The sequence below is a fragment of the Arachis ipaensis genome, chromosome B10 (genome assembly GCF_059453495.1).
Source record: "Arachis ipaensis isolate K30076 ecotype BB chromosome B10, ASM5945349v1, whole genome shotgun sequence".
NCBI lineage: Eukaryota > Viridiplantae > Streptophyta > Magnoliopsida > Fabales > Fabaceae > Arachis > Arachis ipaensis.
Genome location: NC_142435.1, coordinates 43552915 through 43568190, shown reverse-complemented (window position 1 = coordinate 43568190; position 15276 = coordinate 43552915). Strand labels below are relative to the sequence as shown.

General features: G+C 37.6%; 1 protein-coding gene across 1 annotated transcript; it reads right to left on the bottom strand.

Annotated features, from left to right (window-relative positions):
* Nucleotides 1-13505: 13505 nt before the first annotated feature.
* LOC110268405 (uncharacterized) lies at nucleotides 13506-14761 on the bottom strand. The gene is made up of 3 exons (XM_088491205.1): nucleotides 14540-14761; nucleotides 14188-14437; nucleotides 13506-13999 (listed from the first exon to the last, which is right to left on the bottom strand). Exons 1-3 carry the CDS (start codon nucleotides 14759-14761, stop codon nucleotides 13506-13508), a joined length of 966 nt encoding a protein of 321 aa, XP_088347331.1.
* Nucleotides 14762-15276: the final 515 nt, after the last annotated feature.

Genomic DNA, 15276 nt, shown 5'->3' with positions numbered 1-15276 from the left:
GGATTGAATGACTGTGACGAGCTTCAAACTCCTGAAGGCTGGGCGTTAGTGACAAACGCAAAGGAATCAAGGGATTCTATTCCAACCGGATCGAGAACCAACCGGTGATTAGCCGTGCTGTGACAGAGCGCGTGAGCGTAGTTTTCACTGGAAGGATGGAAGGTAGCCATTGACAACGGTGATCCACCAACACACAGCTTGCCATAGGAGGACGTGCGTGCGTGAACAAGAAGACAGAGGAAAGCAGAAATTCAGAAGACAAAGCATCTCCAAAACTCCAACATATTCTCCATTACTGCATAACAAGTAACCTTTAATCCATGCTCTCTTGTTTATTTGCAATTCAACTGATAAACATAATTGACTTCCTGACTAAAATTTACAAGATAACCATAGATTGCTTCAAACCAACAATCTCCGTGGGATTCGACCCTTACTCACGTGAGGTATTACTTGGACGACCCAGTGCACTTGCTGGTCAGTGGTACGAGTTGTGAAAAGTGTGATTCACAATTTGTGCACCAAGTTTTTGGCGCCGTTGCCGGGGATTGTTCGTGTTTGGACAACTAACGGTTTATTTTGTTGCTTAGATTAGGAAAAATTTTTCTTTTTTGGTTTAGAGTCTTTTATTATTTATCCCTTGTTAAAACACTTTAAATTTATAGCTCAATTAGTTAGAACGTGGTGTTTATGTTCATGGTAATTGGCTATCATATTTTTAAAATCTTTTTCAAAAATATTTTTTTCTATTAAATCCTGTGCCAAACTTTAAGTTTGGTGTTTTCTTGTTGATTTTTCAAAAAACAAAAATTTCAAAAATTTATTTTGGTTTTCTAAAAAAATTTTAAGTTTGGTGTTCTTCCTTTGTGTTCTTGTGTTCTTGTGAGTTTTCAAAGTGTTCTTGAGTTTTCCTTGTGTCTTGATCTTAAAATTTTTAAGTTTGGTGTTCCTTGGTGTTTTTCCCCCAAAAATTTTCGAAAACAAGGAGCATTAGATCTAAAAATTTTAAATCTTGTGCTATCTTATTGTTTTTCTCTCTCTTCTTAAAATTTAAAAATATCTTTTCTCTCTATTTTAAAGCATCTTTTTCGAAAATCAATTTTTAAAATTCAGATTTTTTTTAAACTTCCTAACCACTTTCTCTCTCCTCAATTTTTCGAAAATCTTCACCCACTTTTATTTATTTTTATTTTATTTTCGAAATAAATAAATAAATAAATAAATAAAAATATTTTCTCTATTTTACATCATCTCCCTTTCTCCATCATGGACCTAAGCGGAAATGAACAGTCTAGGAGGACTCTGGGGTCATATTCTAACCCCTCTACTGCTTCATATGGGAGTAGTATCTGCATACCCTCCATTGGAGTTAGTAGCTTTGAGTTGAATCCTCAGCTCATTATCATGGTGCAGCAAAGTTGCCAGTATTCCGGTCTTCCACAGGAAGAACCTACAGAGTTTCTGGCACAATTTTTACAAATTGCTGACACAGTACATGATAAAGAAATAGATCAGGATGTCTACAGACTATTACTGTTTCCATTTGCTGTAAAAGATCAAGCTAAGAGGTGGTTAAATAACCAACCTAAGGCCAGCATAAGGACATGGAAACAGCTGACAGAAAAATTCCTGAATCAATACTTTCCCCCAAAACGGATGACACAGCTAAGGCTGGACATCCAAGGCTTTAAACAAGGAGATAATGAATCTCTTTATGATGCCTGGGAGAGATACAGAGAGATGCTAAGAAAATGCCCCTCTGAAATGTTTTCAGAGTGGGTTCAGTTAGACATCTTCTACTATGGGCTTGCAGAAGGAGCTCAGATGTCTCTAGATTACTCAGCTGGTGGATCTATCCACGTGAGAAAGACAATTGAAGAGGCTCAAGAGCTCATTGATACAGTTGCCAGGAATCAGCATCTGTACCTAAGCAGTGACCCTTCCATGAAAGAAGAGGTTAAAACAGCAACTGCTGAACTTAGTCCTGTGAAACAAGCTGCTGAATTCAATCAGCAATTGGACTTCCTAACAAAGCAATTAGCCGAATTCAAAGATAGACTACAAGAGACAAGGATGGCTAATATACATATGGAAGAACAGTTTAAGCAAACAAAGCAGCAGCTGTCAAGACAAATAACAGAAGAATGCCAAGCAGTTCAATTAAGAAGTGGGAAAATATTAAATACCCCACCTCAAGGCAGCAAAAAGCTAAGGAATGAGCAAACCACCCAAAATTCACCTGAGGACAGTAAGAGCCCAGGAAAAAATAATTCTGGCACTAAAATGCCAGAAAATTGGTGGAAGGCTGGCGCTGAACGCCCAGACCATGCCCAAAACTGGCGTTCAACGCCAGAAACAAGGCAAAACTGGCGTTCAATGCCAGAAATGGGCAAGGATCTGGCGTTGAACACCCAAACTGGGCAAGATCTGGCGCTGAACGCCCAAAATGGGCACAATTCTGGCGTTCAGACGCCAGGAACAGACAAGGAGTTGGCGTCTAACGTCACTCCAGTTTCTAACTCTGGCACTCAATTGCCAGTGAGGGATCAGACACACACAAATGCTGATAACAACCCCTCTAAAAAGGCTTCTTCAACCATTTCTGTAGACAATAAACCTACAGCAACTACGGTTGAGGAATATAAAGCCAAGATACCTTATCCTCAAAAACTCCGGAAAGAGGAACAGGATAAGCAATTTGCTCGCTTTGCAGATTATCTCAAGACTCTTGAAATAAAGATTCCATTTGCAGAAGCACTCGAGCAAATACCTTCTTATGCCAAGTTCATGAAAGAGATCTTGAGTCATAAAAAGGATTGGAGAGAAACAGAAAGAGTTCTTCTCACTGAAGAATGCAGTGCAGTCATTCTGAAGAGCTTTCCTGAAAAGCTTAAAGACCCTGGGAGTTTTCTGATACCATGCATATTAGAAGGTAATTGCACCAAGACAGCCTTATGCGATCTTGGGGCAAGCATCAACTTAATACCTGCATCCACTATCAGAAAGCTTGGCTTAACTGACGAAGTTAAACCGACCCGGATATGTCTCCAACTTGCTGATGGCTCCACTAAATACCCATCAGGCGTGATTGAAGACATGATTGTCAGGGTTGGGCCATTCGCCTTTCCCACTGACTTTGTTGTGCTGGAAATGGAGGAGCACAAGAGTGCTACTCTCATTCTATGAAGACCCTTCCTAGCAACTGGACGATCCCTCATTGACGTCCAACAGGGGAAAATAACCCTGAGAGTCAATGATGATGAGTTCAAGTTGAACGCTGTCAAAGCCATGCAGCATCCAGACACATCAACAGACTGCATGAAAGTTGATCTTATTGACTCTTTGGTAGAAGAGATCAACATGGCTGAGAGTCTCGAATCAGAGTTGGAACATATCTTTAAAGATGTTCAGCCTGATTTGGAGGACTTAGAGGACATGAAAGAGCCTCTGAAATTTCTTCTGGAAGAGGAAAAACCTCCTAAACCCGAGCTCAAGCCATTACCACCATCCTTGAAATATGCATTTCTGGGAGAAGGTGATACTTTTCCAGTGATCATAAGCTCTGCTTTAAATTCACAGGAAGAGGAAGCACTTATTCAAGTGCTAAGGACACACAAGACAGCTCTTGGGTGGTCCATAGGTGACCTTAAGGGCATAAGCCCAACTAGATGCATACACAAAATCCTATTGGAGGATAATGCCAAACCAGTGGTTCAACCACAGAGGCGGCTAAATCCAGCCATGAAGGAAGTGGTGCAGAAAGAGGTCACCAAATTACTAGAGGCTGGAATTATTTATCCTATTTCTGATAGTCCCTGGGTGAGCCCTGTCCAAGTCGTCCCAAAAAAGGGAGGCATGACAGTGATTCATAATGAAAAGAATGAACTGGTTCCTACGAGAACAGTTACAGGGTGGCGCATGTGTATTGACTACAGAAGGCTCAATACAACCACCAGAAAAAATCATTTTCCTTTACCATTCATAGACCAGATGCTAGAAAGACTGGCAAGTCATGATTATTACTGTTTTTTGGATGGCTACTCAGGCTATAACCAGAATGCAGTAGATCCCCAGGATCAAGAGAAAACAGCATTCACATGTCCATCTGGAGTGTTTGCTTATAGAAGGATGCCATTTGGGTTGTGTAATGCACCTGCAACCTTCCAGAGATGCATGCTCTCGATTTTCTCTGATATGGTGGAAAAATTTCTGGAAGTCTTCATGGATGACTTCTCAGTATATGGAGACTCATTTAGCTCCTGTCTGGATCACCTGAAACTTGTTCTGAAAAGATGCCAAGAGACCAACCTAGTTTTAAACTGGGAAAAATATCACTTCATGGTGACTGAGGGGATTGTCCTTGGGCATAAAATCTCAAACAAGAGAATAGAGGTGGATCAAGCAAAAATAGAGGTAATTGAAAAATTACCACCACCTGCCAATGTTAAGGCGATCAGAAGCTTTCTGGGGCATGCAGGATTCTATAGGAGGTTTATAAAGGATTTTTCAAAAATCGCAAAACCTCTAAGCAATCTGCTAGCTGCTGACACGCCATTTGTGTTTGACACAGGGTGTCTGTAGGCGTTTGAAACGCTGAAAGCTAAGCTGGTCACAGCACCAGTAATTTCTGCACCAGACTGGACATTACCATTTGAGCTAATGTGTGATGCCAGTGATCACGCCATTGGTGCAGTACTGGGACAGAGGCATGACAAGCTTATGCACGTCATTTATTATGCTAGTCGCATTTTAAATGATGCTCAGAAAAATTACACAACCACAGAAAAGGAAATACTTGCAGTGGTTTATGCCATTGACAAGTTCAGATTATACCTAGTAGGATCAAAAGTGATTGTGTATACTGACCATGCTGCTCTTAAATATCTACTCACAAAGCAGGATTCAAAACCCAGGCTTATCAGATGGGTGTTGCTTCTGCAAGAGTTTGATATAGAAATAAGAGACAGAAAAGGGACAGAAAACCAAGTGGCTGATCATCTGTCCCGGATAGAGCCAGTAGAAGGGACGCCCCTCCCCTCTCTTGAGATCTTTGAAACTTTTTCGGATGAGCATTTATTCGCCATTCAGGAAACCCCATGGTTTGCCGATATTGCAAACTATAAAGCTGCAAGGTTCATACCCAAGGAGTACAACAGTATACAAAAGAAGAAATTAATCACTGATGCAAAGTACTACTTGTGGGATGAACCTTATCTCTTTAAGAGATGTGCAGACGGAATAATCCGTAGGTGTGTGCCTAAAGAAGAAGCACAGAGGATCCTATGGCACTGCCATGGATCTCAATATGGAGGCCATTTCGGAGGTGAGCGAACAGCCACCAAGGTCCTCCAATGTGGCTTCTATTGGCCCACACTCTATAGAGACTCCCGAGAGTTCGTACGTAACTGTGACAGTTGCCAAAGAGCTGGTAATCTGCCTCATGGTTACGCCATGCCTCAACAAGGAATCTTGGAGATTGAGTTGTTTGACGTATGGGGAATTGACTTCATGGGACCTTTCCCACCATCATACTCAAACACTTATATTCTGGTGGTAGTTGACTATGTATCAAAATGGGTTGAGGCCATTGCCACACCCAACAATGATACTAAAACAGTGCTGAAGTTCCTCTAGAAACATATCTTTAGCAGGTTTGGCGTCCCTAGAGTACTAATTAGTGATGGGGGCACTCACTTCTGCAATAAACAGCTTTACTCTGCCATGGTTCAGTATGGAATTCGCCATAAAGTGGCCACTCCATATCATCCACAAACTAATGGGCAAGCTGAAGTCTCTAACAGAGAATTAAAGAGAATCCTAGAACGGACAGTAAGTACCCGTAGAAAGGATTGGGCACGGAGCTTGGATGATGCTCTGTGGGCTTACAGAACAGCATTCAAGACCCCTATAGGGACCTCTCCATACCAACTTGTATATGGTAAGGCATGTCACCTGTCCGTAGAACTGGAACATAAAGCCTACTGGGCAACCAGATTCCTAAACTTTGATGTCAAATTAGTAGGAGAAAAAAGATTGCTCCAGCTAAATGAGCTAGAGGAATTCAGATTCACAGCTTTCGAAAATGCCAAGCTTTATAAAGAGAAATAAAAAAAGTGGCATGACAGAAAGTTGTCATCTAGAATCTTTGAACCAGGACAGAAGGTTCTGCTGTTCAACTCTAGACTCAGGCTATTCCCCAGGAAATTAAAATCCCGGTGGAGGGGACCATACGTGATTACAAGCGTATCACCATATGGTTATGTAGAGCTTCAAGATATTGACTCTGACAAGAAGTTCATTGTTAATGGACAGAGAATCAAGCACTATCTTGAAGGCAATGTCGAGCAAGAGTGCTCAAGGTTGAAGCTAGATTAAAAGCTCAACAAAGTCCAGCTAAGGACATTAAAGAAGCGCTTGTTGGGAGGCAACCCAATTTTTATTTATTTTCATGGTTTTTCATGTTTTATTAGGTTCATGATCATGTGGAGTCACAAAATAAATATTAAAAATTGAAAACGGAATCAAAAACAACAGAAGAAAAATCACACCCTGGAGGAAGCACCTATCTGGCGTTCAACGCCAGAACAGAGCATGGTTCTGGCGCTGAACGCCCAAAATGGGCAACATCCTGGTGCTGAACGCCCAAAACAAGCATGGTTCTGGCGTTCAACGCCAGAAATGGCTAGTAAATGGGCGTTGAACGCCCAAAATGGGCACCAACCTGGCGCTGAACGCCCAGAGTTGTGTGCAAGGGCATTTTGCATGCCTAAATTGGTGCAGGGATGTAAATGCCTTGACACATCAAGATCTGTGGATCTCACAGGATCATTTCAAGATCTGTGGACCCCACAGGATCCCCACCTTCCCTCCTCATAATCCTAGTTTTTTTTTCCACATCTTCTTCTTCATCTATTCCTTTTGCTCGAGGGCGAGCAACATTCTAAGTTTGGTGTGGTAAAACAATTATGTGAAGGATCTATAGCTCAGTGGTAGAACATGTGGCTGCAAATCAAGAGATCCCTGAGATACCTCAGGGGATGCACTTCCCTCCACATAATTATTAGAAGCAACTGAGGATAGAAATACCAAAAATCACTAGGAATCAAGCCACAAAGGCAAGGAAGAGACATAAAAGAGCTCAAGAACATCATTGGTTCCTCAAGAAGGAAAGGCCATCATCACTAAGGTGGACTCATTCCTTGTTCTTACTTGCTCTATTTTTCGTTTTCTCTATGTTAAGTACTTATCTATGTTTGTGTCTTCATTACATGATCATTAGTAGTAATTAGTGTCTATTTTGATTTTATCCCCAATTAAGTTATAGTCTATTTTTCTCATCATCAGCAAACATGAATAAAATAGTAGATCTTTTGAATAAGAGGCAATAAAATTTCGAGTTTTTAATAAGAAAAATTCTAATTAGTAACATGTGGTGGCAATGCTTTCTGTCTTCTGAATGAATGCTTGAACAGTGCATATGTCTTTTGAATTTGTTGTTTAAGACTGTTAAATATGTTGGCTCTTGAAAGAATGATGAACATGAGACCTGTTATTGACAATCTGAAAAATAAAAAAAATGACTCTTGAAGCAAGAAAAAGCAGCAAAGAACAAGGCTTGCAGAAAAAAAGAAAAAAAAAAGCAAGCAGAAAAAGCCAATAACCCTTAAAACCAAAAGGCAAGGGTAATAAAAAGGATCCCAAGGCTTTGAGCATCAGTGGATAGGAGGGCCTAAGGGAATAAAATCCTGGCCTAAGCGGCTAAACCAAGCTGTCCCTAACCATGTGCTTGTGGCGTGAAGGTGTCAAGTGAAAACTTGAGACTGAGCGGTTAAAGTCAAGGTCCAAAGCAAAAAGAAGAGTGTGCTTAACAACTCTGGACACCTCTAATTGGGGACTTTAGCAAAGCTGAGTCACAATCTAAAAGGTTCACCCAATTATGTGTCTGTGGCATTTATGTATCCGGTGGTAATACTGGAAAACAAAGTGCTTAGGGCCACGGCCAAGACTCATGAAATAGCTGTGTTCAAGAATCATCATACTGAAATAGAAGAATCAATAACACTATCTGAATTCTAAGTTCCCATAGATGCCAATCACTCTGAGCTTCAATGGATAAAGTGAGATGCCAAAATTGTTCGGAAGCAAAAAGCTACTAGTCCCGCTCATCTAATTAGAATCTGAGCTTCACTCAAAAACTCTGAGATATTATTGCTTCTCAACCTATTAGTCTTCTATTTTATTCGTCTAGTTGCTTGAGGACAAGCAACAGTTTAAGTTTGGTGTTGTGATGAGCGGATATTTTATACGCTTTTTGGGGTTAATTTCATATAGTTTTGAGTATGTTCTAGTTAGTTTTTAGTCTATTTTCATTAGTTTTTAGGAAAAATTCATATTTCTGGACTTTACTATGAGTTGTGTGTTTTTCTGTAATTTCAGGTATTTTTCTGGCTGAAATTGAAGGAGCTGAGCAAAAATCTGATTAAGGCTGAAAAAGGACTGCTGATGCTGTTGGATTCTGACCTCCCTTCACTCAAAGTGGATTTTCTGGACCTACAGAACTAGAAATCGCATGCTTTCAATTGCGTTGGAAAGTAGACATCCAGGGCTTTCCAGCAATATGTAATAGTCCATACTTTGCACAAGGATAGATGACATAAACTGGCGTTCAACGCCAGTTCTCTGCCCAATTCTGGCGTCCAGCGCCAGAAAAGGATCAAAAGCTGGAGTTGAACGCCCAAACTGGCACAAAATCTGGCGTTCAACTCCACAAATGGCCTCTGCAAGTGAATTGCTTAAATCTCAGCCCCAGCACACACCAAGTGGGCCCCATAAGTGGATCTCTGCATCATCCATCATAGTTTACTCATTTTTTGTAAACCTAGGCTACTAGTTTAGTATTTAAACAACTTTTAGAGACTTATTTTGCATCTCATGACATTTTAGATCTGAACTTTGTACTCTTTGACGGCATGAGTCTCTAAACTCCATTGTTGGGGGTGAGGAGCTCTGCTGTGTCTCGATGAATTAATGCAAGTATTTCTGTTTTCTATTCAAACACGCTTGTTTCTATCTAAGATGTTCATTCGCGCTTAACTGTGATGAAGGTGATGATCCGTGACACTCATCACCATTCTCAACCAATGAACGTGTGCCTGACAACCACCTCCGTTCTATATCAGATTGAATGAGTATCTCTTAGATCTCTTAATCAGAATCTTTGTGGTATAAGCTAGAATTGATGGCGGCATTCATGAGAATCCGGAAAGTCTAAACCTTGTCTGTGGTATTCCGAGTAGGATTCAAGGATTGAATGACTGTGACGAGCTTCAAACTCCTGAAGGCTGGGCGTTAGTGACAAACGCAAAGGAATCAAGGGATTCTATTCCAACCGGATCGAGAACCAACCGGTGATTAGCCGTGCTGTGACAGAGCGCGTGAGCGTAGTTTTCACTGGAAGGATGGAAGGTAGCCATTAACAACGGTGATCCCCCAACACACAGCTTACCATAGGAGGACGTGCGTGCGTGAACAATAAGACAGAGGAAAGCAGAAATTCAGAAGACAAAGCATCTCCAAAACTCCAACATATTCTCCATTACTGCATAACAAGTAACCTTTAATCCATGCTCTCTTGTTTATTTGCAATTCAACTGATAAACATAATTGACTTCCTGACTAAGATTTACAAGATAATCATAGATTGCTTCAAACCAACAATCTCCGTGGGATTCGACCCTTACTCACGTGAGGTATTACTTGGACGACCCAGTGCACTTGCTGGTCAGTGGTACGAGTTGTGAAAAGTGTGATTCACAATTTGTGCACCAGCAGTAAACTTGCATCTTCGGCATTGTGATTGTGGTGAGTTTCAGGTGAATCAAATTTCTTGTCCCCATGTCTTTGCCTATTGTCAAATTGGCGCCTGGATTGAAAACAATATGTGCATGAGGTGCACACGATGGGAGAGATCTGAAAGGTGTATATAACCCAATTCAGGCCACTTGAAAACCTAACAACATGGCATGTGCATCAAGAACCAAGATTGGTACCCAATCCCCACCTCAAGCAAGTGGCCAAAGGTCATCCTAAGAAAATTCGCTTCTTAATGAGATGGATATTCGTGATCTACATGGTTGTAGGCATTTTAGGATTTTTGTAGGGGAGGGTCATAGTTGAAGTAGATGTTCGCACCGTGGTGATGCTAGTGCCAGTGACTCGGCTCCAAATTCGTAGTTCTCATATTAGGAGAGTTTGTGAATTTAGTTATTTCTTGCATTTTGTTTAGTATTATATTCAATTATAGTTTTTCTCTTTTGGATATATTGAATCATGTTGTGGTTACTTTGCTAAAATTAATTGCGTTGTTCACATTGCACATGGAGTTCAAACTAGTACATCGTCATCTATAAAACAAAACAATGTATAGAAAGTTACATCGCACATGTCCACTAACTCAACTTTTTAATAATTCACTTAAAGATACATTTCTTCACGGTTTGCCCTACTTGAGAACACCCTTTTTAACCCTCTTTTTGATCAGTGATGGACTCTACCTAGATCGATTCTTACGGGTCGGGTCAACCTTAAGATCATAACCCTTATCATGAGCATCTACGCAATAACAAAAAATAACAAATATAGTAACGATCAATTCATATCAATATATTACCAATCCTAATCAATCATAAATACAATCCTAGTCAACATACAACAATAAAAATCAAATTACCTGAACCATCTTCATCAACCATATCATTACCTGGACTAGACTCATCAGCCACATTATCATCTGTACCAAACTCATCAACTATATCCTTACCTAAATTAGGCTGATCAACCTCATCCTCACCTGCACGAGTCTCATAAACCGCATCGTCGTTCTCCTCTTCGTCACCCTCAGGTATATGAATACGAGTTGGGGTTTGGCGACATCCAATCCCCCTATGGACACTCCTAACTAAAAGAACAGAAGTTCTCGACCTAGAGTGTTCAGAATAGGACCGCAATAGATGCCTCGCATCTAAAGATATTCGTCCAAGAACAACTTGAGGCAACGACACATGTAGATGGTCTTGGGTAGAGAATAAATTATTCGCCCACTGAGTCAACTCAAGACCCTGTACCTAACCAATAATGTGTCTATATTGTTCCTCATCGTGTGCCACTGTGCCTAGTAATTGTGACAATGAATATTGTAGCGTCTGTATCGATATGTATTCTTTGCACATAATAAAAGGCTGACCATATGGCTATATGAAAGGTAGGTGGAAGGATGTGCATATTCCTGTGTGTATGGTGGGTCTGGTTGTGAGTATAATGGTATGTATGGTTGAGTGAAAAGTTGTGCATAATCTTCTGAGTATGGTGGGTATGGATATTGTGATGGGTATGAATATAGCGATGGGTATGGTTGTTGTTGCGATGATGGGTATGTGTATGGTGGGTATGCATATGGTTGTGGATATGGTTGATAGTTGTCGATATGTTGACTTGTCAAGATGCACACAGAATTGTTATTCCATTGTGAGATCCATTTGCCATGTTTTACTCCCTAATTCTTATTTTTTAGATGCGTCAGTACTATGTTATGCAACGCTCCAAGTTTCATAGTTTTTACTGGGGGTCTTGATAAAAGTCAAATTGTTTTCTAACCCTATAAGTCAGATATTGTCCCACAACTTCAAAGCATATTAGAGGTACAGTTGTATTTTATAGATCTGCATGTCATTAATCTCAAATAGAATAAGATGAAGGCAATCCAATTGTGACTGTAATAAAAATTACAAACAAACCTAAAATTAGTAAATATATGCTAAAAATTAATAATATTAATTTTAGTTTTTTAAAAATAATTAAAATACAAGAAAAAACCCTAAAAGTATGTACTAACCGTTAATAATAATTCAATTTTATTATTAATTATTTTAAACAAAACTAAAATAAATAAATATATAAATTAAACCTAATTTTTAAAAGATTTGAGTAAAAATATGTAAACATAAAATAAACTCCAAAAATAAACCCTAATCATTAATAATAATCAAGGTTAATATATTTTAATAAATTTTTAACACTAAACCTAATTTAATAAAAACAATATATACTAACCATTAATGATAATACTATTTTTTTAATGGTAACAATAAACTAAATTTAGTTAACAACATATGCTAATAATTACTAATACTGTTACTCTTTTAATTAAATATTTAAACTAAAAGATAATTTACTAAAAATATATTCTAAGTATTAATAATAATATTTCTAATATGTTTTTCTTTCTTCCAATAAATTTTGTAAAAACCTAAAAATCAATAAACATATGCTAAAAATTAATAATATTAATTCTGTTTTTTCAATAAATAATTAAAATACAATAATAAATCCTAAAAATATGTACTAATAATTAAAATAATTCAGTTTTATTATTAAATATTTTAAATAAAACTAAAATAAATAAGAATATAAATTAAACCTAAGTTTTAAAAAATTTGAATAAAAATATGTAAAAATAAAAAAATGTCTAAAAATAAACCCTAATCAATAATTATTAATAATAATCAAGATTAATATATTTTAATAAATTTTTAACACAAAACCTAATTCACTAAAAAATATAAACTAACAACTATTAAATAAATCTGTTTTTAAAAATTATTTAAAATAAAACTAAAACAACTAATCAATAATGCAAACTAACAATAATTTACTAACATTAATACAACTATTACAACTACAACAAAATCATGTTTTTTTTTAATTAGTCTTTTTCAACTTACAACTAATTTAATTAGCACTGATAAGCAACTATAATATTAAAAAATTATAAACTATCTTTTATACTACTTTTAGCTTAAAAAAATTAAATAATAACAATAAACTACAACTAAAATACTCACCTGTGTATTTAGTAGAGGGATTGAGTGTAGTTCACAAGTCTCTCTCCCTAGTAGAGTATCGCCGTTTTGTTTGTAATAGTGAGGTTGAGAAATTAGACTTGAGAGTGATTTGAAGAGAATATGGGAGAATGGATTGGAAGAAGAAGAAATGAGAAAGATGGGTTCGGTGGGTTCACTTAGACTATCTTTAGTAGAAAATTCATCCTAATTTTTATTTATGATTTATCTGTCATAAAAAATAACTCCACATCAGTTTTTGGCATCATAAACAATAAATAGGAACTCAAAGCATCTCTCTTTTTTTCATTACGAGAAACTAACTTTAGTCTCTGTTGTAGTCCCACTTAATTAATTAATTAAAATAATTAAAATTAATGTAGGTACTATTTTTTAATAATATTATTTAAATTTATAAATTAAAAATAATTCACTATTAAAATATATTAATATTAAAAAAATTCATATATAACAATAATACACAATATATAATTTGGGATTACACTAATTTGTAAAATTACTTAATATAAAGAAAAACATAGTTAAGCTCTATAGTTGACGACAAGCATTGTGAAATTGTCATATGTGTTCAATCAAGTCCTCTTTCAATTATCTATGTTGCTGCCTATTTCGAAGTTGGGCATTTCTTTGGAGAAATTGATGGTATGGTGCAAAATCTTCCTCCCCTAGCTGAGGTTGTGATAAGCCGTTTTCGACATCGTCATACTCTAAGCCTTGAGCAAAATTTCTTGCATAAGTGTCTCTTTCATCCTCAACAATCATATTATGCAATATAATACAAGCTCTCATTATGTTTGCAAACTTCTTCTTTTCCCAAAAGCGAGCTGGACCACGTATAATTGTAAAGCGTGCTTGCAACACTCTGAATGCTCGCTCCACATCTTTTCTTTGCCCTTCTTGGTGTTGTGCAAATAACTTGTGTTTCTCTCCTTGTGGCTTTGAGATTGATTTGACAAATGTGACCCATTCAGGATAAATACTATCTGCTAAATAGTATCCCATAGTATAATTATTACCATTAATCATATAATTTACCTTCGGAGCACGGTCATTTAGAATATCATCAAACACTAGAGAATGATCTAACACGTTGATATTGTTATTTGAACCAAAAACTCCAAAGAACGCATGTCATATCCAAAGGTTTGAAGATGCTACAACCTCAAGTACTATGGTTGCAACCCACGATAACCACTCATGTACATATCTTTCCATGCCTTTGGACAATTTTTTCATTGTCAATGCATGCAGTCAATGCTATCCAACATGCCAGGAAAGCCACAACCCTCCGCCATTTTTAGCAGGCACCGTATATCATTTGGATTTGGTTTTTGTAAGTATTCATCCTCGAACACCAAAATGACACCAACAAATTTTTCTAAGCATTCAATTATAGTGCTCTCGCCTATGCGCACATAATCATCAACAGCATCAGCTACTACGCCATATGCTAACATCCGTATTGCAACAGTGCATTTTTGGAGTGGTGACAAGCCTCTTTTTCCAGTTGCATCGACCCTCTATTGGAAATTCGGATAGACATTTGAGAGAGCGTCTACTATTCGAAGGAACACATGTCTTCTCATTCGAAATCTCTGTCGAAAAATGTTAGCATTATACACCGGCTCATCTGCAAAGTAATCTTGGAAAAGGCGATCATGTCCTACTTCTCGATCTCTGTTGATCCATCTACGAGGAGTTGGGATAGAGCTTCTATCGGTATCTTCTTCTTCTGAATTATTGAATAAACACTCATCGATCCAATTTTCCATGAGTGTGTTATCTTGCCGTCTTCTTTTAACATACAAAGCCCCATTAAACATATCATCAACATTTCTAGCCATATCTTGAGATGTATTTTTTTAGTATTCTTTTGAGGTGAGAAACAAGAGTTGAAATAGAGTTGCTGAATCATTGATAGTTGATATTTATAAGTGTGTCCGCAATAAGTAGCTACTTCTCAACGGCTAGTTTTTTCTTGTATAAGTTTAAAACGGCTAGTTTTGCAATGGCTACTTAACGGCTAGTTTTTTCTTGTCTTAGTTTAAAATAGCTAGTTTTGCAACGGTCACTTTCATAAACAATAACGGCACAATAATATTGACTAATTTAAAAAGTTACATCAGAAATGAATAACACTGACTACATCATATACCAGTAATATGCAATAAAAATAAAAACATAATAATTAACTCTACGAATACAAGGAACCATTAAGTAAACCATTCATTGATTATTTTCTCACGTGTAATCTCATGAAGAGCTCATTGTTTTTCACTCATTGTAGACGTGTCAGCATTAAGTATTTGCATATCCATTTCTCTTTCCCTTTCCTTAGCCATCCTTTCCATTTCCTTTT

Coding starts and splice junctions, on each gene's coding strand:
- LOC110268405 (XM_088491205.1), bottom strand. CDS start 14,761: ATGGCTAGAAATGTTGATGATATGTTTAATGGGGCTTTGTATGTTAAA. Junction 14,438..14,539: donor ATTACTTTGCAGATGAGCCG/GTGTATAATGCT, acceptor AATTTCCAATAG/AGGGTCGATGCAACTGGAAA. Junction 14,000..14,187: donor GGAGGGTTGTGGCTTTCCTG/GCATGTTGGATA, acceptor TCAACGTGTTAG/ATCATTCTCTAGTGTTTGAT.